General features: G+C 49.1%; 1 protein-coding gene and 1 pseudogene across 6 annotated transcripts in view; both read left to right on the forward strand.

Annotated features, from left to right (window-relative positions):
- The window catches only part of NPAS2 (neuronal PAS domain protein 2), a 194,044-nt gene that overhangs the window by 130,901 nt on the left and 40,770 nt on the right, over positions 1–22,373 (forward strand). For 4 of the 5 annotated variants that reach the window (XM_082641953.1, XM_082641951.1, XM_082641949.1 and 1 more), the window contains exons 5-7: positions 4,308–4,397; positions 15,950–16,070; positions 17,066–17,179. In XM_082641953.1, the coding sequence (XP_082498079.1) occupies positions 4,308–4,397; positions 15,950–16,070; positions 17,066–17,179 (325 nt within the window). The remainder of the gene's footprint in view (positions 1–4,307; positions 4,398–15,949; positions 16,071–17,065; positions 17,180–22,373) is intronic. The other variant, XM_082641952.1, reaches the window with a different exon arrangement.
- Positions 2,260–3,925, forward strand: LOC309815752 (protein Njmu-R1-like; annotated as a pseudogene). The gene is made up of 2 exons: positions 2,260–3,180; positions 3,374–3,925. The product of its transcript is annotated as a protein Njmu-R1-like (transcript).

Consider the following 22,373-nt stretch of genomic DNA (forward strand, 5'->3'; position numbering starts at 1 on the left):
CCCCGTCGGGCCCCAGGGAACTGCACGGCTTGTGCTGTCTGGGTATGAATCCCGCCTCCTTCCCTCTTCTCCCAAAAAAGCCCCAGACCAGACCCCTTGAGAACTCATACAGTTATGGAATTTGAAAGAACAAAATGACTTGGTCGCAGGCCAGCCAAGCCGGTTGAGTGTAAACTGGCCAAGATGGCGGCTGTAAGCATTGGAACAAGTAAACTCAAAAAAGGGAAAGCTCTTATTGACCGGCAATTAGGGAGTGTGTGGTATTTCTGAATTCTGTTCAGGAAAGCTACAGCCATCTTTTGTCTTAGCCCAGATGTTGTCCCAGAGAAGACAAAAAACATTCTATCAGAGCCAGGAATTGGCAGAAAGGGGTGGTTTCATTTCCTTCTGGTGTGTGGCAGGTATGAAACTCGGGCCCTTATGGCATCTCTGGCATCCCTGAAGCTCCTGCCAAAATCCCCATTGCAATAAGAGGGGCACACCGCTTTTCAATCACGTTCTATTGAGTCCCTCTCAAATGCTGCTGATGGGACTTGTACAACCATCGCGAGCATTCTGAAAGCAGTGACTCGATGTAATTCTCGTGCATTTGATGGAAAACGCCAATGGGCTGATGAGCGTTATCTTCCATCTATAAATACCTTCAGCTTTTTCACACCCAGTTGCTTTACAAATTCAAGAGGGCATGGGCTCCCTGTGCAAGAAGAGAATGTATGTTGCTCCTGCTTTTCCTGATATTCTAATCTACTTTTTCTAAAATGGTCCAGCTGACGTCATCAACAGTGCCTCCACCTGTTCAAAAAAATTCACTTCCAGGAGCACTGCTAATATGATTTTTTTTTTAATTTAGAAAAATACTTAAGGGAAAAAGAAATAAAGTTCACTAGGATGTACCTCGGTGTTCACCATGGGCCATAAATCTGATCCAGAATCTCTCCAGCTCAGTACTATTGGCATTTCGGACCTGACAATTCTTTGTTGTAGTGACATCCTGTGTGTTGTAGGTGGGATGTTTCAAAGCATCCTTGGCCTCTACCCGCTAGATGCCAGGAGCACCCACCCCAGAACTGACAACCAAAAATGTCTCCAGACATTGCCAGATATCCCCAGGGGGGCAAAGTTGCTCCCAGTTGAAAACCACAGATAAATTCCAAGAGGATGAGGTCCACTTAAGAAATGTACTTTAATATATTTTTCAGTCTTAAATCCTGCAGTATGTAAGTGTTAAACAGTAAATGACCCACATGTTAATTTTCCTGGTGAAAAGAACTCTTTCCCACTTTGGTGCGTGGTGATGGTGGGTGCCCTTCTCTGCACACTTACTGGACTATTTCTGCTTACTACTGCTGTGCACTCGGCCACACCCTCCTACCCTGAAGGAATCCGTGCCCTTTGGCTGTGCAGATGCTCAGTAACACCCTAGGAGGATATAGCTGAGTGCATACAAAATGTTTCCAGAACTTTCTAAGCACATATTTCAGTTTGGGGGTTTTTCTCCCAAAGTGGAAAAACTTCCATGTTTGCAGAAGATGCTATTTTAACAATACAGTCAGTGAGGCAACAGTGATAGTTTACAGGGATGGTCTGCCTGAGCTTATTACGTCCTCAAAAATTTGTTTTTGGGGAGGTGGACTTTGTTTTTAATCTCCTCTGTCTCATCCATGTGCCCATAGAGCCAGTTGCCAGGATGACCCCATTCTCTGCTAAATAGAGTCTGAATTTTAGAAATCACCTTTCTCATGTGTCTTATGAGAGCATCATGAGCATCTGATAAGGAATCTGAAAACAAAACAGCGAGTCTGAGAAAACATGGATGGCCTATATCTTTTCTCTCTCGAGCACCCAGAGCAGTGCATCTAGCATAGAGCAGGCACTCAGTAAAAACTTCTAAACAAATGAATTTTCCAGTTATTTTGAAATACAGTGGGCCCTCCGTGTCCGTGGGTTCCGCATCCGAGGTTGGCTGAATCTGAGAATGTAGAGCTCACCGATATGGGGGCAACTCTCAGGGACTTGAGCATGCGTGGATTTTGGTGTCTGCAGGGGTCCTGGGACCAATCCCCCGTGGATACCGAGGGAGAGCTGTTCTCATGGATCTGGTTGAGTTACACAGCACTTCCCCGTCGGTCCTTACCTTTCACTTTGGTGGATTCATGTGAATGTTCTTTACAAACACTTCCTTCACGAGGTCTTTCTATGGCAATGGATGTAAGCAGAGGTCTACGCCAACCAGCAGGCACAGTTTTTCTTTTTTTTTAATACCTCTGTGAGGTCTGGTATCTTTTAGTAAATGTTTACCAGTGAACTCAAAGTGATATTGAGGATAGGAGGACAAGGACTGTAAAATATCACTGACATCTTTTAATGGGTAATTGTGATATTTCTGATTCGGCCCAAAGGTACACTTATCATTAAAACTACTTAGGTACAGGGCCGTTCAGAGGCCACCGCCATGCTCCCCTCCTGGCAGGAATCGCTGGATGGGGGTGAGGGGAAGCTAGAGAGCAGCGAGGAGGGCGGCCCCACCGAGGAGCGGAGACTCAAGCCACCGCCCGGCAGCTGCTACTGTGTCTGCAGCTACCGCGGAAGCAGATGGGCACAGCAGCGCGTGGACAGTGATGGTGGAAGCCCAAGTAGCACAGATGCAGAAACTCCCTCTGGTGATGATTTCAGCCTCTCCTTGGCGGATACTAATCTACCCTCCGAAGTGGAGGCAGAGCCGCGCAGTTCCATCGCGAGGCGTCTTTCTAAGGGAGCGGTCTTTGAAGGGCTGGGTCGTGTTTGCATGTGTGGAGCTGAGAACTCCAGGTTACAGAGTCAGTTGTCACTACTGCCTTTTCCACAAGAAAAACCGCTTCCCTAAACAGCAACAACGGACTCCGGACATAACTCTTGAGTATACGGTCTGCTTTTTAGGAGGGTCTGAAAAAGGACTTGAGCTTTTCAGGCTTGAATTGGACAAGTATATTCAAGGGCTGAAAAATAACAGGATCTGTGAGGAAAGGGGTGGGGAGAACCACATACAGTCCTAGCCGAGCAGCTGTTTTGAGGATGTTGTATGCCCGATCCAAAGGGTGGCTCATCTCTTTCAGAAGAAGCTTGCCTTTCTGCTACATGCTGCTCTGAGCTATACTCCTGTTGAGGTTAAAGAATCAGATGAAGGGCTTCCCTGGTGGAGCAGTGGTTGAGAGTCCGCCTGCCGATGCAGGGGACACAGGTTTGTGCCCCGGTCCAGGAGGATCTCACATGCCGCGGAGCGGCTGGGCCCGTGAGCCATAGCTGCTGAGCCTCTGCGTCCGGAGCCTGTGCTCCGCAACGGGAGAGGCCACAGCAGTGAGAGGCCCGCGTACCACCAAAAAAAAAAAAGAATCAGATGAAAAAGCAAAAGGAGACATTCACAGGCTTCTGAGTGTGACCAGTCTCCAAGGCCTTATTCACGAAGGCACCATGACGTCTCTGTGCATGGCCACCACGGAGGAGCAGCATAAGTCCGTGATCATGGACGGTCATAGCTCCCAGCCTCAGTTCCACGGCGCAGGAAGCAACTGGTCTTGTGAGGATGGAATGCAGGCTTTTTTGAATGGTGCTGACGGAGGTAACCCTTTTCTTTTCCGGCAAGTCCTGGAGAACTTTAAAGGCCGTACAAGACACAGATAATTTGAAGGGATTTATCTGGCAGGCTGAAATGAATCATTATGCTTTGTTTCGATGTTTCATGTTCCTAAAGAACTGTGGTAGTGGAGATATCCTTCTGGAGATTGTTAAAGTGGAACACGAAGAAATGCCCAAAGCCACAAGTGTGGTAGCCATCCTCAAAGGATTTATGAAAGAAGCTCCTGCCCAAAGGTTTTGATCCCATGTTTTGAGATGATTATATTCTGAAGTTATGCAAGCCTTGGTGTTTGAAATTGCAGTTGTTATAACTGTCATAGGATTGCTATTTCAGATTATTTGAAACACATTCTAGATGTTTTCATTTTGTACTTTTAAGATTAAGCCTAATTAGACATTAAAAAAAAAACCTAGTTAGGTAATTTCCGTGGCTAAATTCTGTTTCATGATACCAGTAGGTCCCGTTTTTCACCAAGCCTTTTTGTGCTTTACAAGCAGTTTGCCTGGACTAGACAAATTCTGTGTAAGAAACCGCCTTATGTGCCGGACAGGAAAGTGCTGTGAGGTTAGTTGTGAAAATATTTGAAGGGTTACGAAATAAAGTTGGCATCCTAACCCGGGGTCCTTGGCTTCGGTGACCCTCTCGTCCATAAAAGCACGACTGAAGAGCCTTCACCTGTTGTGTTTTCCCGCAGGCATTAGACGGCTTCATCATCGCCGTGACGACGGACGGCAGCATCCTCTACGTTTCCGACAGCATTACGCCTCTCCTTGGGCATTTACCGGTGAGTTCCTGTTCTGATGGCCTTTGCCAGTACGTGTGATCCCCTTTCCTCGAGAACCGTTCAGATCTCAGAGCCGGGGCGCTGCAGGTGTGCAGGAGTCTGTGTGTGACGAGGGTCAAGGAGTGCCCTCCACCAGGCCGAGGCCAAGCCTCGGAGGCTTCCTGAGGGAGGCGGGTGCAGGCCTGTGTCCTCCTGGAACAAGCAAGACCTGGAACGGGGGCTGTGGTGCAGGTCCTCACCCTCCGGTGCCCCAGAAACCGCCCAGGAGCCGTGAGCCTAGGGCACAGTTAGCAGAGCTCAGAGCCTTTACGGAGGCTGACAGACACCTGCAAAGGAAGACAAGGTCCCCTGAGAGCTGGGGGAGGGATGTGCACCAGACGGCTGGGGACAGAAGGGGGTTTGGGGGTCGCTGGAGATGTAACTGAGATGCGGTAGGTTGTGACGCTTGCTGGTGGTAAGGGTTCAGTGCCAGGCATGATGGCGGGAGGGGGGCAGTGAAATACTCTGGGAAGATGTTGTTGGACCAGGAAGGACTTGAGGAAAAAGGAAGGTTTGGGCAGGAGGGCAAGCTCTGCTGTCCTGTCCTGCGGAGCCAGGTGGGGTGCGGAGGACAGAGAGTGCCGTGAGGTCCCGGGCCCTCCCCACCATCTCCCTCCCTCCCTCCCCCTCCCTTCCCCTCCCTCCTCCTCCCTCCCCCTCCCTCCTCCTCCCTCCCCCATCTCCCTCCCTCCTTTCCCATCTCCCTCCCTCTCTCTCCCTCCCCCTCCCTCCCCCATCTCCCTCCCCCATCTCCCTCCCTCCTCCTCCCTCCCCCATCTCCCTCCCTCCCCCTCCCTTCCACATCTCCCTCCCTCCCACATCTCCCTCCCTCCCACATCTCCCTCCCTCCCCTCTCTCCCCCTTCCCCCCCTCTCCCTCTCCCCTCCCATCTTCCATCACACTCCCTCCTCTCAGCCTGAGCCTCGCAGGCTCCCTGGTAACCCCGTCAGGATGCTCTGACTCACAGAGCAGCACCTGGCTGGTGGAGGGTCCACCTTGGAGGGCCCCTCGGAGGCGTCTGGCCAGGCTTCCATTTCCCGCCACACCATCGTTTATTCCCACAGACACCGACCTGGAAGGAAGCTTGTACCAGGAGCACCTGTGGGACTGATTGGGCTAAAACGTCCTCTCTTCTTTCTCCTCCCAAAAAGCCCCACCAAACTGCTGAGCCCCCCACCCCTGACTCCCACACGTGGGTGGATACGCGGCCAGGACACAGATGAGGAGGGTGGCAGCTGCCCTGGGTGCCTGCTCGTAGGGAATCACTGGCCGGGTGATGCTGGAGGACCATGGTGGCCTCTCTCGAGCCGCACCTGCCTGGGAGCACTGCGGCCTTGCTGTGTGGGCAGCTCATCCCCGCTCCGCCGGCGGTGATGACCCCAGCTTCCCTAATGGCCCAGGATTCCACATCGTCCTGGGTCATTCTTTTCCTCAGAAGCTACTCCCTGCTCCCGTTGCTGCTGCAGATGATACTGTATGTAGATCAAAACCACCATCCATGTTTTTCCTTGGTGGGTCACTGTGTGTTGTAGCCCAGAAAAGCATTTTTTACTTTGCAATGCAGATACCTTTGCATTACTGTGAATCCATCTGACCTTTGTGGTTCAGCCCATTTCCAGGGTGCACGAGGCTGGGGGTCCTCTCCTCTGAGAGCCGTCAGAAGAGGCTGGTTCTCACTCAGCCCTAAGGAGTCGGGAAAGCAGTTTCATCTTGATTTTCGTCTCCTGCTGGAGTAGTGATGAGACCCCATCAAATCAGTACGGCTTCTTTGGGCTGATCTGAGGAGGTGGGGTGCTTCTTTGGAGGGGCTTGGGTTTTGTACTGAGTGGACAGGATCAGGCAGTGCGAGGCGCTGATGGAAAGCCAACAGTTGTCCACTCCAGAATGGCCTGGGAGTGTGGCCAGAGCTGTTTGGGGAAACAGGATTTGCACTGTTCTGATTTCTACTCTTGGAATTACCTGATGACCCAGTTGCCATACATGACAGAGTGAACTAAGTAAGTTGGGAATTCTGATTTGAAATTCTGGAGCAACTTAGAATCACCTTTATGAATTATTTTCTTACTCTGGAAGGGCCAGAGAAATGGCCCTTCCAGAGTAAGAAAATGACCCCAACTCTCATTTGTCCATGCCCGACCCATTTGAATGCTTATTAAGTGCCTATCTGCGGACCCAGACACACACCGAGTCAGCCCTCACGCTCCCCAGCGGAGGTGAGGCCAGGATGGACGATCTCCACATTTAACTTCTATTTACTTGTAGCTTTTACCCAAATCGTCATCTTCTTCCCCCTTTTTACTTAGGATTCGCTGTATCCTTGCTAGTGGGTGGACGAGAAACTTCCCTGGTGCCCATCACACAGCTGCCCTGTCACCTCCACTTGACAGAGGATGAGACCAAGCGGGCCCAGCCGGCAAGGAGCGGAGCAGGGCTGAGGCCAGGCCCACTGAGCGCAGAGCCCAAACTCGCCACCACTCTACCTAGTGCTTTTCTGATGCTGAGGATTTGGGTTGCCATTTAGGAATTCTGCTTTCAGTTTAGTTCACTTCAACTCAAACTTGCTTATTACTCAGTACAAGCCCAGGACCCATCCACAGACAATGCAGTGATTCAAATGGTCCATATGAGGTTCTTTTTTTTTTTTTTCTATTGGAGTATAGTTATTTACAATGTTGTGTTAGTTGCAGGTATACAGCAAAGTGAATCAGTTATACGTATACATATATCCACTCTTTTTTAGATTCTATCCCCATGTAGATCATCGGGGAGTATTGAGTAGAGTTCCCTGTGCTATACAGCAGGTTCTTATTAGTTATCTGTTTTATACATAGTAGTGTGTATATGTCCATCCCAGTCTCCCAATTTATCCCTCCCCCACCCTTTCCCCCTTGGTAACCATAAGTTTGTTTTCTACATCAGTGACTCTATCTCTGTTTTGTAGATAAGTTCATTTGTACCATTTTTTTAGACTCCACATGTAAGTGATATCATATGATATTTGTCTTTCTCTGTCAGACTTCACTCAGTATGACAGTCTCTGGGTCCATCCATGTCACTGCAAATGGCATTCATTCTTTTTTATGACTGAGTAGTGTTGCATTGTATATATACCACATCTTCTTTAACCATTCCTCTGTTGATGGACATTTAAATTGTTTCCAGGTCTTGGCTATTGTAAATAGTGGGGCAATGAACATTGGGATGCATGTATCTTTTCAAATTATAGTTTTTTCTGGGTGTATGCCCAGGAGTGGGATTGCTGGGTCATGTGGTAGCTCTATTTTTAGATTTTTAAAGGAGCCTCCATACTGTTTTCCATAGTGGCTGTACCAATTTATATTCCCACCAACGGTGTAGGAGAAGTTCAACACAAGTTGAACACAAGTTCCCCCCACCCCCCCAAAAAAAAATCTAAGACACAGAGTGACTATAAAGTTGGAGAAATCTACTCACCAAAAAAATACCTCTGTGTAGTGCTGTTTCTCCAAGTAAAAGCTCTGGCTGGAAGTACAAGGTCAAAGGGGACAGTGGGCCCTTTTCTCTACACCCTCTCCAGCATTTATTGTTTGTAGATTTTTTTTTGATGATGGCCATTCTGACTGGTGTGAGGTGATACCTCATTGTAGTTTTGATTTGCATTTCTCTAATAATTAGTGATGTTGAGTATCTTTTCATGTGTCTCTTGGCCATCTCTATGTCTTCTTCGGAGAAATGTCTGTTTAGATCTTGCGCCCATTTTTTGATTGGGTTGTTTGTTTTTTTGATATTGAGTTGCATGAGCTGTTTGTATATTTTGGAGATTAATCCCTTGTCAGTCGCTTCATTTGCAAATCCATATGAGATTCTTTAAACCTTAAGGGTTTGCAATTTTGTTGAGAGATTTCATCTGTTAAGCCATTAAAGACTAATAAAAAGGTAGCCAATATTTATTGAGCATTTACTATGTACCAGGCACTATTAAGAGTCCCTTCTATGCATTAATATGGTTAAAGCACTTAGAAGGTCCATTCTCCTTATACTTATTGGTCCTTATGATGACTCTATGAAATAGGTACTTACTCCTCTTCACAGATGAGAAGACCAAGGCACAGAGCAGCTGAGGTCCCACAGCCAGCACGTGGTGGGGCTGGGATTTGAACTCGGACACTTTGACCCCAGAACTTGGTGCTTACCCACCACTCAGACATCTACATGTGACAGAGTGCAGCTGAATGCTCTCTGGTGGGGTGGGTGTTGAGCAGAGGTAGGATGAGGACCTGGAAGGCAATGTCCTGTCTCGTGGAAGAGGCAGCCATCAATTGAGGCATGGCCAGCAGAGACAGCGGGCTGGGGCCAGGAGGCCAAGGGCCTCACAGTAGCAGGGACGCCCCTTGTTGGCATCACGGGCTGGCATGCCAGGCGTTGGGTCCCACCGCGCCCTGTGTGGCCTGGGTTTGGGGGACCATTGGCGATTGGGGGGCTGGGGGAAGAGCAGCAAGAATTCCTTTCTTCTAAGTCTGTCAAAAGTCTCAGTATCTCTCTGTGTGTCCTTCCTACCGCTAGAAACTCAGACACTCCAAAATTCACACGATAGATTTTTGTACAGCAATTTCCTGATGAAAGTTCCTAGAACTTTCTTTTCCAGTTTGACAGAGAAAAGCAAGAAGAAAATAGCTCAAAGCAGAAAATGATTTTAAGGGAAAGTCAAAACTTATCCGTGGTGGTGACGCCAACACATTTTGGCATCTAGAATTAACATAGGCGGTCAAGGCAGAGACCTGGGCTGGCAGATGAGCGTGCTGATGGAGGACCGGGGGCTCAAGGGGCTTCTGCATGAAAACCTTTCAGGAAAAAGATCCAAGGGGCGAGCATCACATGCCTTGGACATAATTGGGAAAGAGTATGGCTGAGCCAAATGCCACCCACAGCGGGCACAGTCTGTGCTTCCTGTTTGGACGTTGGTTTTTTAGAAAATTTAACTTCCCGGGTTGCTTTTCCGATCTGTTAATGAACGCGATGTTGGCCTAAGGAGCTGGATCACACTTCGCTCGTCAGGCAGAAGCCCTGTCCCCAGCCCCGAGCAGATACCCACGTGCCCGAATGCTCACTGAATAAGGCACTGGGTTTGCAAGTGGGGCTCCTGCATCGAGAGCAGTTGCAAACAGCTTGGCACAAGTGGGCAGTGCCTCCGAAGTGAGAAATACAGGCGTGGATAACACAACTTCCCCCCACCCCCCAAAAAAAAATCTAAGGCACAGAGTGACTATAAAGTTGGAGAAATCTACTCACCAAAAAAATACCTCTGTGTAATGCTGTTTCTCCAAGTAAAAGCTCTGGCTGGAAGTACAAGGTCAAAGGGGACAGTGGGCCAAGTTTCTGGGGCAGGGGTCCCAGCAGGGAGAAGAGGTCACAGAGGAGGAAGATAGAGCGCCTGGCTTATGATACCATAAAATGCAGCAGCAAGTCCCTGGCCACACAGGGCTTTCCAGGAAGGATCCCTCTGCCCTCTGTCACCCACCTGTCCTCACCTGCTGGGAGAACCCACCTGGTCCAGGTCAGCTTGTTGGAGGTGGCTTCATGTCAGGGTGGACCTGGGTGGATGCTCTGTCTAGGAGGGGCCCCAATAGGGAGGTGTGGCTGCAGCTCAGGGTTGATCACAGGTTAAAAGGGTCCAGGTTGCCAGTTAGATTTGTTTGATTTTTATGTGCCTTTTGATCTTTCTGTATCATACCTGCAGAACTATGTATAAAACGTAGGTTCCATTTTAAAGCTAATGATAAGGTGAGGTAGGCATACATGTCGCTGTCACCAAGGGTATGAAACAGAGCATGACCAGGCCCGCAGAAGCTCCTGTCTGCTCCTTTCCCACCACACCACCCCCTTCCGCCTAGAGATGACCATTTCCACATCATCGTGTCCTTGTTTCTCTCTGCAATTCTGCCAACTTTTAATTCATCGTTAATCACTGTAATTTAGTATGACCTTTGGCTTAACTTTATGTAAACAGAGTCATAGGAAGTGTACTCTGGTGACCTCTCCTTTCGCCCAGCTTTGCTAAGGGATTCGTCATCTCACACTGTCCAGAGTAGCTGTCGTTGGCTTGTCCTCGTGGCTGTAGGCATGTGCTACCATCCCTGCCCCCAGGCCAGTGTGGAACTCTGAGAGGGTGTGTCTGTGGATGTCTGTATGTATTTCCTGATGAACATTTGCAAGCATCCTCCAGAGAGCTGACTGTGTGTAAGATCGCTGGGTTGTGGGGTAGGAACCCGACACCCTTACTAGGTGATACCGAGTTGTTACCATGGTGATGGCACCACTCCACCATCCAGCAGCGGGGTGGAGAGTTCCACCTCCTCCATTTCACCAGAACTTGGTGTTGTCAGAATTGTCAGTTTTTGTCAACCTAGCATGCGAAGGCATCTCATGGAGTCTTGATTTGCTTTTCTCCCAGTTGCTGGTGTGACTGAGTGTCTTTGCATAGTTTGTCGGCCATTTGGATTTCCTTTTTCTATGAAATGCTCTTTCAGGTATTTTGCCGTTCTCCTACTGGATTGTCTGGGTCTTTTGTGTAATGATTTGTAAGCGTTCTTTCCACGCTAGTCCTCTGTTGGGTATGGTTTTAATCACCTCCTTGTCACTCTGCCCTAGGGTGACAGGGATGGCCAAACACACAACAGCCGATACTGGACAGGTGAGACGGTGTATCAACTGACGGTGTATTAATCCCATGTACTTACAGCCCCAGGGAGGAGCGTACCGCATGCCATGCAGGGACGCACGGGGGCTGCACTTGGGAGCAGAGTGAACAGGAAGGGGTGGTGTGGTAGTAGCAAGAGGGTGGGGTGCCCCCTGGTTCCCACAGAGGATGTGATTGGCTGGCAGGGCACTGAAACCCACTTGCAGGATGAACAGTAACTGTGCCTGGTTCTCTCCACCCCCAACAGTAAGGAGGCTTGTTTAGCTAGGGGACCTTATCAGTGGCAAGAAGGAACTTTCTGTTAGAGTGGGGAGGAGGATTTTGGTTGGTCCAGTCAAGGCCCTCTCGATTTTGCCAGATGCCAAGGCAGCATATCACACTGACCCTTCATTCCAGGCTTATACCACAGGTCTGTGGGTCGCAAATATCTGATCTCGCTTTGTGGTTTGCCTTTCCCTCTCTTTAGGGTCATTTGATGAACAGAGAGAGTCTTTAGAGTTGGTCCTTTTTCTTTTTTTTTCTTTTTTTTTTTTTTGCGGTACGCGGGCCTCTCACTGTTGTGGCCTCTCCTGTTGCGGAGCACAGGCTCCGGACGCGCAAGCTCAGCAGCCGTGGCTTACGGGCCCAGCCGCTCCGCGGCATGTGGGATCTTCCCGGACCGGGGCACGAACCCGTGTCCGCTGCATCGGCAGGCGGACTCTCAACCACTACGCCACCAGGGAAGCCCATAGAGTTGGTCCTTTTTCTACCTGAATTCATTCTTCACTCCTCCCGGCTTGAAGCTATTCTCTATACTGTCTTCGGAAAGCATTCCTCTTTGGCCGTCAGTTTGATTCTGAATCTAAACTGAATCAAAGCAGATCACGTATGCCTCCCATGCCCTGGTCGTGCGGGAGCCCAGGGTCCTCTCTGCTTGCTGAGCCCAGTACTGCCTCTTCTCAACATGAGGCTTCTCACCGACCCCCCTTCTAATCGTGGCCGACACAGACCCCCAGTCAGACTTGCCGGGGCCCCTTGGGGACATTCTGAACCGGACGTCCACACAGCCCACTTCCAGCCCAGCCGGCCAGTCTGTGGACTCCTGTGCAGGCTCATTTAACTTTGCTGGTGCGACTGCACTGGTGCTGTGGGTTCAAAAGACAGAGAGAGGAATATGCTTCCTTTCTGTTCACATCCTCCCCAGGCTGTCCCAGGGCCTCCAGAGAAAAGGTAGGAGAAGTGCTGCTGGGGATTTAGAGCAGGCATTTAGTGCGAAACTCAGAAAGGGGCCAGATTCTTGACAGAGTAGCCAAGGGCATAGCAATAAGTTTGGATGGAGAACCTCCTGCCTCCAGCAGGTAACTGATGTTCCTGATAAGGTGATTCCGCTGTGAGGATGGTCCTTCCCTCCCTTGTCTCTGTAACTGCCATGATTTTAATAAACAGAGCTCAGCGCATTCAAGGGACAGTTCAGTTGCAGGTATAATTTACTTTCCTGTAAGCACTAGGGTTTAAATTCTCAAAAAATCATTGTTCATGTTGGTTTCCAGCACATGGAAATGGCCTGATAGGAGTATAATAGCAAAGGCATAGAAAGAGCTTGCTGTTTGCCAAGTGTGTTCTGAGCCCTCCCCGTGTGTCAACTCATAATCCTCATGACCCCCGCCTCCCTCCAGTGTCCGTCTTTATTCTGTGCAGAACTTGTCACCTGAGATGCCCTGTGACCTGCCAGCCGTGTCCCACAGGGGCAGCGAGGCCAGGCGGCCCCCCACCCTGCGCTCTGACACCCCCTCCGTCAGGGAAGTGGGCTTCTGACGGGTCCTCTGAGAAAAGACCATGTGGTGACGGAGTTAGCATTTTCAAGTATCTGAAATGTCTTAAAGAAGAGAGAGTACTGTCATGTGTGAGCATTAGTCATGTTCTAAAAAACTAAAGGGATTGGGCTTAAAATAAAGTCAAGAACATCAGAAGGAACTTGGAGAAAGCCAGCATGAGAAAATGGTAGCACAGCTAGTTGGGGAGGATTGCAGAGTCTCCGTCCACAGAGATCAAAACAGGTGCATCCAAGCAGGGAGCCTGGGGACCCCCAGAGCCCCTGCTTCCACTCCTGCCCTGCCTTCCTCAGCCACCAAGCACATGCTTGCAGTCCTGGATCCGTGGCTGCAGGAGGGGAGGGACCTGCCCCCTTTGCTGTGCTTCCCTCCGGTGCCGGAAGCCACGGCTGGCACACGGCACCCTGAGCTGGTGTCAGTTGGATGGTGGTGTTGGCTGAGTCGTCTGGCCGCGGCCCCTTCCTCTGTGTCTCCGCTTCCCCGGACCCGTTCAGACTTCGACCACCTCTAGCCTGGCTCCTGTGCCCCCTTCCTCCCCAGGCCACTAGAGGGTCCGAAATACAGGCACAGTCCTGCCCACCTTCCTCCACGTACCCCAGCGGGTGCCCTGGCACACGAGCTCAGCCTTGACTCCTCCGTGGGCCGCTAGCCCCGAGCCTTACTGTCCTTCCCCACTCCTCCCCCACTGTGCTGTCAGGGCTCCCACCCTCACCCCCATCCCCACTTCTGTGTGGGTGGTGCCCCTGCCTGGAGCACCCAGGCTGCCTGGCGGACACTGCCTTGTCCCCAGACACCCCCCGCCGCAAGGATCCCTCCCCATGGGAACTGTCCCTGGGAGGCTCCCCTACCCCGTCGTTTTGGATTCTGCACCCCATGCTCAGAGTTCTCCAGGCGCCTGGTTTTCACTTCCATCGTAGCACTTGCCATGTCGTTCTTTCAGTTCACCAACATGTTTTTCTTGAAGGCCAAGCACCATCCGATGTCAGGGGTACAGGGGTGAGGCAGGCAGGGGACACACGTTATCATGGGAAAGAACCGGAAAACCTGGAGTTGTTTCCTACATGGTTAATGAACCCCTATCACGACTGGCATTTGCCCTGTGCCCTTGTATCGGCAGCTGACTCAAAGCAGCTCGTGTCACCCTCGCAGCCTCGTCATCTTCCCGTCAAGCAGAGTGCAGTTTGGAGGGCAGAGCTGGCTCTCACACTCCACCTCCAGGGCTCTCACCTGCCTCGCCGGCCCTCTCAGGGCTTACTGCGTGCTCACAGATGTGCCCTTCCCCAGTGGGTACAGATGACACGGGCGCAGCGGCCAGAGGAGCAGGGGCAGTGGTCCTGTCCTGGGTGAGGGGCTGTCAGGGCTGCTTTCTCAGAGGAAGGGACTTCAAAGCCAGGACCTGAAGGCAGCATGGGAGTTACTGAGCACAAGCAGAGGGTGCAGAATGCTGCAGCCTGAGGGTGCAGCCTGAGGGGTGGCCCAGAGGAAGAGTAAAGCTGGCGACCCGGAGAAAAGGCAGTTTGGAGGGCTGGAGAAGGGCTGGGAGCGCAGGCTGTTCTGTGCTGAGCCCAACTAGTGAACTGGGGAGCTTAGGCTTCATGCCAGGAGCAGCTGGAAGCCCACGAAAGTTTGTTTAGCAGAGTTCATTTACAATGTTGTGTTCATTGGCAAGGTGGCGACTTGGTCTGATACGAGGCTGCTGGCAGAGAGCAAATTGGACAGAGACGAAAGGTGATGTGGGAAGGCCAGTTTGGCCAGTTCACTGCCCAGAGGACATGATGGCCTGGACTAGGGTAGAGGCCAGAGGAAAAGGAGTGAATGGATCTGAGAGAGTTCGAGGAAGGAAAATCTCACAGCACTGGGACACTGTTTGCATGTGAAGACGACAGGGAGAGGTCAAGGATGCCAGCTGGGTGTCGGGTATGGGCAGGTGACCGCTTGACAACACCACACGTGGGGACAGAGGACACAGCGGGGGGAGGAGATAATGAGGACATTGGGGGTGTATGTGGATCTGGGGTCCCCAAGTACATCTGGGAGGCAGATGGGATGTGAAGCCAGGACACCCAAGAGCGAGTTGCCTTGGCGTGCAGATGAAAGGGTGTGCACAGACGGTGTTTGAAGCTGTAGGAGGGGGTGAGTTTATTGAGGGATAGAGAAGTGCCTGTCTCCTCTCTCCCCACCGTGATCTCCAACCTGCTCCGTCCAGTATGGGAGCCACCGGCCACATGTGGTGATTTAAATTTCAATTAAAATAATTAAAATTAAATACAATTAAAAATTCTGTCTTCAGGGACTTCCCTGGCAGTCCAGTGGTTAGGACTCGGTGCTTCCACTGTCGGGGCCCAGGTTCAATCCCTGATGGGGAAACTAAGAATCCTACAAGCTGTGCGGTGCGGCAAAAAAAAAAAAAAAAATTCAGTCACACGAGCCCGGTTTCAGGTGCTCTGAAGCCATGTGGCTGGTGGCTTCCCTAACGGCCCGTGCAGGTTACAGACCATTTCCATCATCACAGACCCTTCTGTTGGATGACACTGAGTCTGGACTCCATTGTATTTATTTTGTGTCCACGGGTGCCCAGGTCCTCAGAAAAAAAGTACAATTCCTTTGATTAGAGACCTTTAGAAGTAAACAGTCAGCCGTTTGCTGGCCTAGAGGTTGGAAAAGGAACCCATGGGCTCTTCAGGGACCTTGATGTGCGTGGTTGGCCTCGAGCTGGGGCTCCCCGCCAGCCATGCTGCCCCAGCCAGAACACTGGGGTGTTGTCAGCACACGAGGCTCCAATGCGTGTTTGTCTGGCTTGAGTCTTAGTTCCTTCTCAGGCCCACAGGCAATAACATGTTTGCGTTTGAACAGGTAAACCCTTTTAGATTACAATTCAAAGTTACAGAATCTTCACAGAAAGTCAGATCTGGAACTTCTCATTTCAGAAACCAGTTCTGAATTGTCACGAAGTTTCAGGTTTTGCTTTTGCTTTTATTTTTCGTCTTTGTGGAATGTGTGCCTTGGTTCTTTCTTTTCTTTTCCAGTCGGATGTCACGGATCAGAATTTGTTACGTTTCCTTCCAGAACAAGAACACTCAGAAGTCTACAAAATGCTTTCTTCCCATATGCTTGTGGCGGACTCCCCCTCCCCAGAACACTTAAAATGTAAGTTTAACTTCACTGGTTTTACGAGATAGAAAGACGAGAATGTCACTTTTGAAAGGAGGTTAGAATGAATTAAGAAGGGAGGACTAATTTTAAAAATAATTTTCCTTGTGACTCAGAACATTTCCAAGATCCTTAGAGGTATATTTTAAGTTCAAAGCTAAAACCGGAGTTTGGAATATGGAAGACGTTGAACTTTTATGCGGAAAATTTTAAAGCACAGAGCTTAAGAATAATAACTTGTTTTGCATGTAATACAAGAGATCCCTTTTTTTTTCCACATGAGAGCCTTTTAGTAATAAAGAGTACAAAAATAAGTGAATAATCTGCGTATTTTGGAGGACACTATGAGGCTAGATTTGTATTTATGACACTAAGTAACCAACTAAAAGCTGAATAATTAGGTCAAAACTCCAAATTCTCTTCTGAGGCTGTCATCTGGTTATTTATATACATTTGCAGGGTTTATGGATTTTTAAGTTTTTGTCAAAATTGGTGACCTGGATAGAAAGCTGGTCTGGTCATTTAATGAAACATGTATTTTGATGGCAGTGGCAAAGGTGCCTTGTACTTATTCAAGCCTTAGCCCATTTTCCCTGAATAATGTGTCCCATTGTACATCTGATTTTCCTTCAGAGCAAAGTGGAAAGATTCAATTAAAGAGAGCAGCTCTATCTGAGCAGCTTTATTTTAATATACAGTATGAAAACAACCAGAACTAATTAAGGCCGACAGAACCAACCGCAGACATCTGTGAGCAAATTAAGACTAATCGGGTCCGAGTATGGAATGCAAAACATCTATAAACTACGGAGGGGGGAAAACCTGTGTTGCAAAGGTTATAAAACCACGTCTGAAAGTCAGTCATAATGAGAGAAATAGCCCGGCCATGTGTTGACCAAACCCTGTGAGTTTCACAAGATGCGGCTTGTTTAGTCTAGAATCAGTGTAATGCTCTCATTCCCTGTTTCTCGTTTTTTCCTTTAATGACCCAGCTGACAACGATTTAGAGTTTTATTGCCATCTTCTCAGAGGCAGCTTGAACCCAAAGGAATTTCCAACCTACGAATACATAAAATTTGTAGGAAATTTTCGCTCTTACAACAATGGTAAGTGTTCATTGTCGTATGATTGTGGCAGTGGCTTTTCTCATGCAAACGTGCACGCAGAGGTGGGAGAGAGGGGCGCATATGTGCTTTTCATATTTGCATTTGGATTTCTGTGTTCCCAAGATGTGTTTTTTGTGCTCTTAAATGGTATCTCCCATTCGGGAAGAACACGCATCCCCACCTGTTTATGCCAGCACGTGAAGTCCCACTGAGAGGCACCTTATTCATTTATTTATTTTCAGGCTAATGGAATATGCTGTGAGAAAAAACTTACGGTTAATAAAGAACAGGCTCAGCCTACACACAGCCAAACAGGGCTTCATTGTGACATGAAGATCCCTAACCTTGGCTTCTGCATTTTTTTTTTTCCTGTACGCGGGCCTCTCACCGCTGTGGCCCCTCCCGTCGTGGAGCACAGGCTCCGGACACGCAGGCTCAGCGGCCATGGCTCACGGGCCCAGCCGCTCCGCGGCAGGTGGGATCTTCCCGGACCGGGGCACGAACCCGTGTCCCCTGCATCGGCAGGCGGACTCTCAACCGCTGCGCCACCAGGGAAGCCCATCCGTTTTACTTTTGACCCAGGCAAAATGGGGATGCAGGCCTGATGCCAGAGATTCAGAAACACAAGTCCCAACACGTAGCCCCACTGGGGAGCCCGGCACAGAGTGGCCAGTCCTCAAAACCCAACACAAAACACCTAACTTTGAAAGCTCTAACATTTCATAAAATAGCAAAGATGGGGCAGGGGGAAGAGAAGGAAGTGTTGACAGAGAATGGTAGAAAGAGAGAAAAGGGAAGGAGAAAAAATGGCAAAAGGAAACAAATACAGAAAGGTGAGACACGGGAAGGAGGGGGTGGGCCAGTGGGTGACACAAGGGAGTGGATGCTGGCAGCTGACTTGTGCTGCTTCGCTTGCTGTTGTTTAACTCTGGACCCACGGTCCAGTCTATTACCCCCGTCGAATGAGTCCCAGAGTTTCCATTAGAAGCAGCCAAAGTAATGGCACTGAGTCCTAATGACGGTCCCTGTTGTATGTTATTTGCGTACATATACATGCTTTGCTTAAGAGGCTCCAACTATTTGCTAAACAGCATGATCCTCCAGGACCAGCGTTCAGGGCTGATGCCTGGATGATGGGCTCCCTGGCCAACTCGGGGCCCCTTGCGGAAGCTCCCCACCTAGGGCTCGGGGTGCCCGAGTGGTTGGGAGTGGTGGCAGGTCAGCCTTCCCAAGGGGGCCCCTAAATCTGGGCAAATCGGGATGAAGCCAAGACCTGCCTGTGTCTAATCTCACTCATTTGAGAGGCTTTCCTGAACCTCATGAGACACGTGTGTAATGAACCACACAACTGAGTAAAGAAACTGACCTAAGGGGTACCTCGTGGAAAACTCAATGTGGTGCCAGCCCGGTGCTGTGGTTCCCTGGGTGAGGCAGCCTGTTACAATGCAGATTCTCAGATGTGCCTGGAAGATTCTAGTGCAGCCCACCTGAGGGTGCAGCTGGGACTGAGCAGTTGGAAAAGAACCTAGGGGTTCTGATGCAAAGGATCGTGGACTTTGAGAAACACTGCCCCATTGTAATACTACATGGCATTCCATAGGAATTTTAATGACATTCCTCTTGCTTATGGTGCCAGGCACCTCTATCCTTGAATTAATATAAGCAGTGGTTTGGAATTTGCTTAAAATGTGTACCGTGGGGCTTCCCTGGTGGCGCAGTGGTTGGGAGTCTGTCTGCCGGTGCGGGGGACACGGGTTCGTGCCCTGGTCTGGGAAGATACCACATGCCGCGGAGCAGCTGGGCCCGTGAGCCATGGCTGCTGGGCCTGCGTGTCCGGAGCCTGTGCTCTGCGGCGGGAGGGGCCTCAGAGGTGGGAGGCCTGCGTACCGCAAAAGAAAAAAAAAAAATGTGTACCGTGGCCATAATGCCAGCTGCTGGGGTAGCAGCCTATCCCAGTTGGCCGCATGCAAGGAAGGGTCCCCAAAGTGCCGAGACTGTGGGAATTATGGGATGCTGCTCCCACGTGTCTCCGTGACAGCAGCACACGTACTTAATAAAGGGTACCGGGTTGTGATTGGCTGGTGAGCAGCATTATCCTGTGAATGTACATTTCCATGACTCTCATTAAGATGCTACTGAACGTTGCTTTGAAGCTTCCTGTCTTTTATCACGTTTTAGAGGATTTCAAGGAAATAGTCAGGCTTCATTGTGAATACCTGAGACTTTTTTTTTAAACCCAGCAAGGCTTTGTTTTCTCTTCAAGTTGAGACGATGTTTGCTTGCCTGAAAGGATGTGTGGAAGTTATGTGTGATTTTTTGTTTGGTGGGGGGAACTGTTACTGCTATAAGCATACAGCATTGAAAGTGGAGATTTTAAAACCAAGAGTTTAAAACCAAAGTGTCTTTGCAGAGCCTGCTAAACAAACCAAAGTTAGGGGAGCTTTCTTGAGACAAGAGTCTCCAAATGTAATTGTGGAAAAACTGAAATATAATTCTCACTGGGGTTAAAGCAGCAAAAAATGTCAGACAAATGAATTTCTAAGATGGAACCCTATGAAGTCACCAACATTCAACCATTTTTGGCCGCTAAAGTAAGGTTTAACATAAGAAACCATTCAGATTTGATTCTGTAGGTTTATTTCTCTATAAACATGGAATGATAGGATCATAAAAATAGCTCACCTTAGGCATGTTTCCTCAGTACCAGGCCCTGGGCTCAGTCCTGACACTGGTCGTCTCATTGAATCCTGGCAGCAATCTCATGAGATGGTCCTGATGGCATCATCCCATCTTTTTTTTTTTTTTCTTTAATTGAGGTATAGTTGATTTACAATGTGTGTTAGTTTCAGGTGTACAGCACAGTGATTCAATTATATATATATATATATGTATATATACATATATATGTATATATGTGTATATATATGAATATATATTTTTTTCAGATTCTTTTCTCTTATAGGTTATTACAAAATATTAAGTATAGTACTCTGTGCTGTACAGTAGGTCCTAGTTGGTTATCTATTTTACATACAGTACTGTGTATCTATTAATCCCGATCTCCTAATTTATCCCTCCCCCACCCCCCTTTCTCCTTTGGTAACCATAAGTTTGTTTGCTATGTCTGTGAGTCTGTTTCTGTTCTGTAAATAAGTTCATTTGTATCTTTTTTTTTTTAGATTCCACATGTAAGTGGTATCATATGATATTTGTCTTTCTCTGTTTGACTTACTTCACTCAATATGAGAATCTCTAGGTCCATCCATGTTGCTGCAAATGGCATTATTTCATTCTTTTTTATGGCTGAGTAATATTCCATTGTGTAAATATAGCATATCTTTGTTACCTACTCATCTGTCAATGGACATTTACGTTGCTTCCATGTCCTGGCTATTGTAAACAGTGCTGCAGTGAACATTGGGGTGCATGTATCTTTTCAAATTATAGTTTTCTCCAGATATATGGCATCATTCCATTTTTTTTTGAATTTTTGAATTTTATTTATTTTTTATACAGCAGGTTCTTATTAGTTATCCATTTTATACATATTAGTGTATACATGTCAATCCCAATCTCCCAGTTCATCCCACCGCCCCCCCAGCCCCTCCGCTTTCCTGACCTTGGTGTCCATACGTTTGTTCTCTATATCTGTATCTCCGTTTCTGCCCTGCAAACCGGTTCATCTGTACCATTTTTCTAGGTTCCACATATAAGACCTCATTCCATCTTAACAGAGGAGGAAATTGATGCATAAAAGAGTTCGTTCTCTACATCTGCCTTGCAAATCAGTTTTATTTTCATAAAATACCTGCTCATACTTCAAAGAACTATGCAGAAAACCCTACTTTGGTCCATTACCATGAAAAGTCCTATCATTTCTGTAGGGCTGATGAGTTTGAGGAGTGTTGTCTGATGTCTTCTTGTTTGATGCCTGTCAAGAGGAAATAACGGATTGGAAAGGATGGGGAGCTTTACTCACCTGTGGTCTCATTGCACCCCTTCCTGGGCCCACACGGTCTGTGCCTGGCATATAAATAAGTGCCCAGTGGAGTCAGGTTGACCTACACTGAGGCTCAGTCCTCAGCCCTGGATGCACAGATCCAGGGTTCAGGCCAAAGACTTCTGACTTGTGGGGAAATAACGCCCTTCCCTGGGAGCTGAGGATGGAGCCTGTCTTGGCTGAGCCCAGAGCACACACCAGGGAAGGAGCAGCAGCTTCCTGGAGGGCTCCCGCCACTTCTTTGTCCCTAAATCCAAAGCGAAGATGAAATCCACTTTCGTGAACACTGGGTAGACTGGAATGTGTTACTTTCTGCTGCCCTGTGAACTGTCTGCACTGACTGGCAGGCCTCTGGAGCAGTGCTGAATGGTCAGAGAAGTTGACCCCTGGCTTCCATTCACTCCCCACTGACCCCCTCCCACCTGGGGTCTTGGGGTGCTGGGAGGCCAGTGGCCCCCTTCCTGATGTCTTTCCCAGGCCCCTCACTTGGGAGCCCCCCCAGAACTGTCCTTGACACCCTCTCCCAGCCTAGAGCTCATCTCAGCAACCCATCTGATAGATAGATGGAGTCCAGGCTGATAGGTGCTGGCTGCTACCCCAAACTTACATCCACGGGAACCCTTGGGCCTTAAGCCGAAAGGCCCCAAGTGAAATGTGTAGGCTGCAGGGCAGGGAGGAGAGGGTGGGACGGAGCCAGAGAGGAGACGCTTACACCACGTAGATGAAGATGCCATCGGCTTCACCTGCTCGGATCTGTCTGGCCCTATGACCCTGGGAGGCCGGGGCAGGGGAGGACAAGGCACCTTTGCCCTTGTTGACTGGCTTAAACTCTCTAATTGGATGTTTCCAGATTCACCCATCAACTGTGCCACCTTACCTCCCCCCACACCCCACTCCTGGGCACTGGGACAAACGCACCAACCATTGCCTGAATACTTGAGCATAATGGAATTTCCCTACATCCGTATCCTCACGTCTTGGTCACTCCTTAGGACTCCATCATTTGCCACAGATGTTCTAGGAGACGGGAGGGCAGACGGGACTTCCCATCTTTAACCTAGATTTTTAATCAGTGTGAAGACGTATGTGTCAGGAAATGGGATGAGAAAATAGTTTTCTTCGAATTGTTTCACTTTGGGACAGTTTCTATCCTGCTCTGTGGGAAGCTTCCTGTAGGAATCTAAGCTGGGATGT

This window comes from Mesoplodon mirus, assembly GCF_964341445.2.
Source record: "Mesoplodon mirus genome assembly, chromosome: 14".
Classification (NCBI taxonomy): Eukaryota; Metazoa; Chordata; class Mammalia; order Artiodactyla; family Ziphiidae; genus Mesoplodon; species Mesoplodon mirus.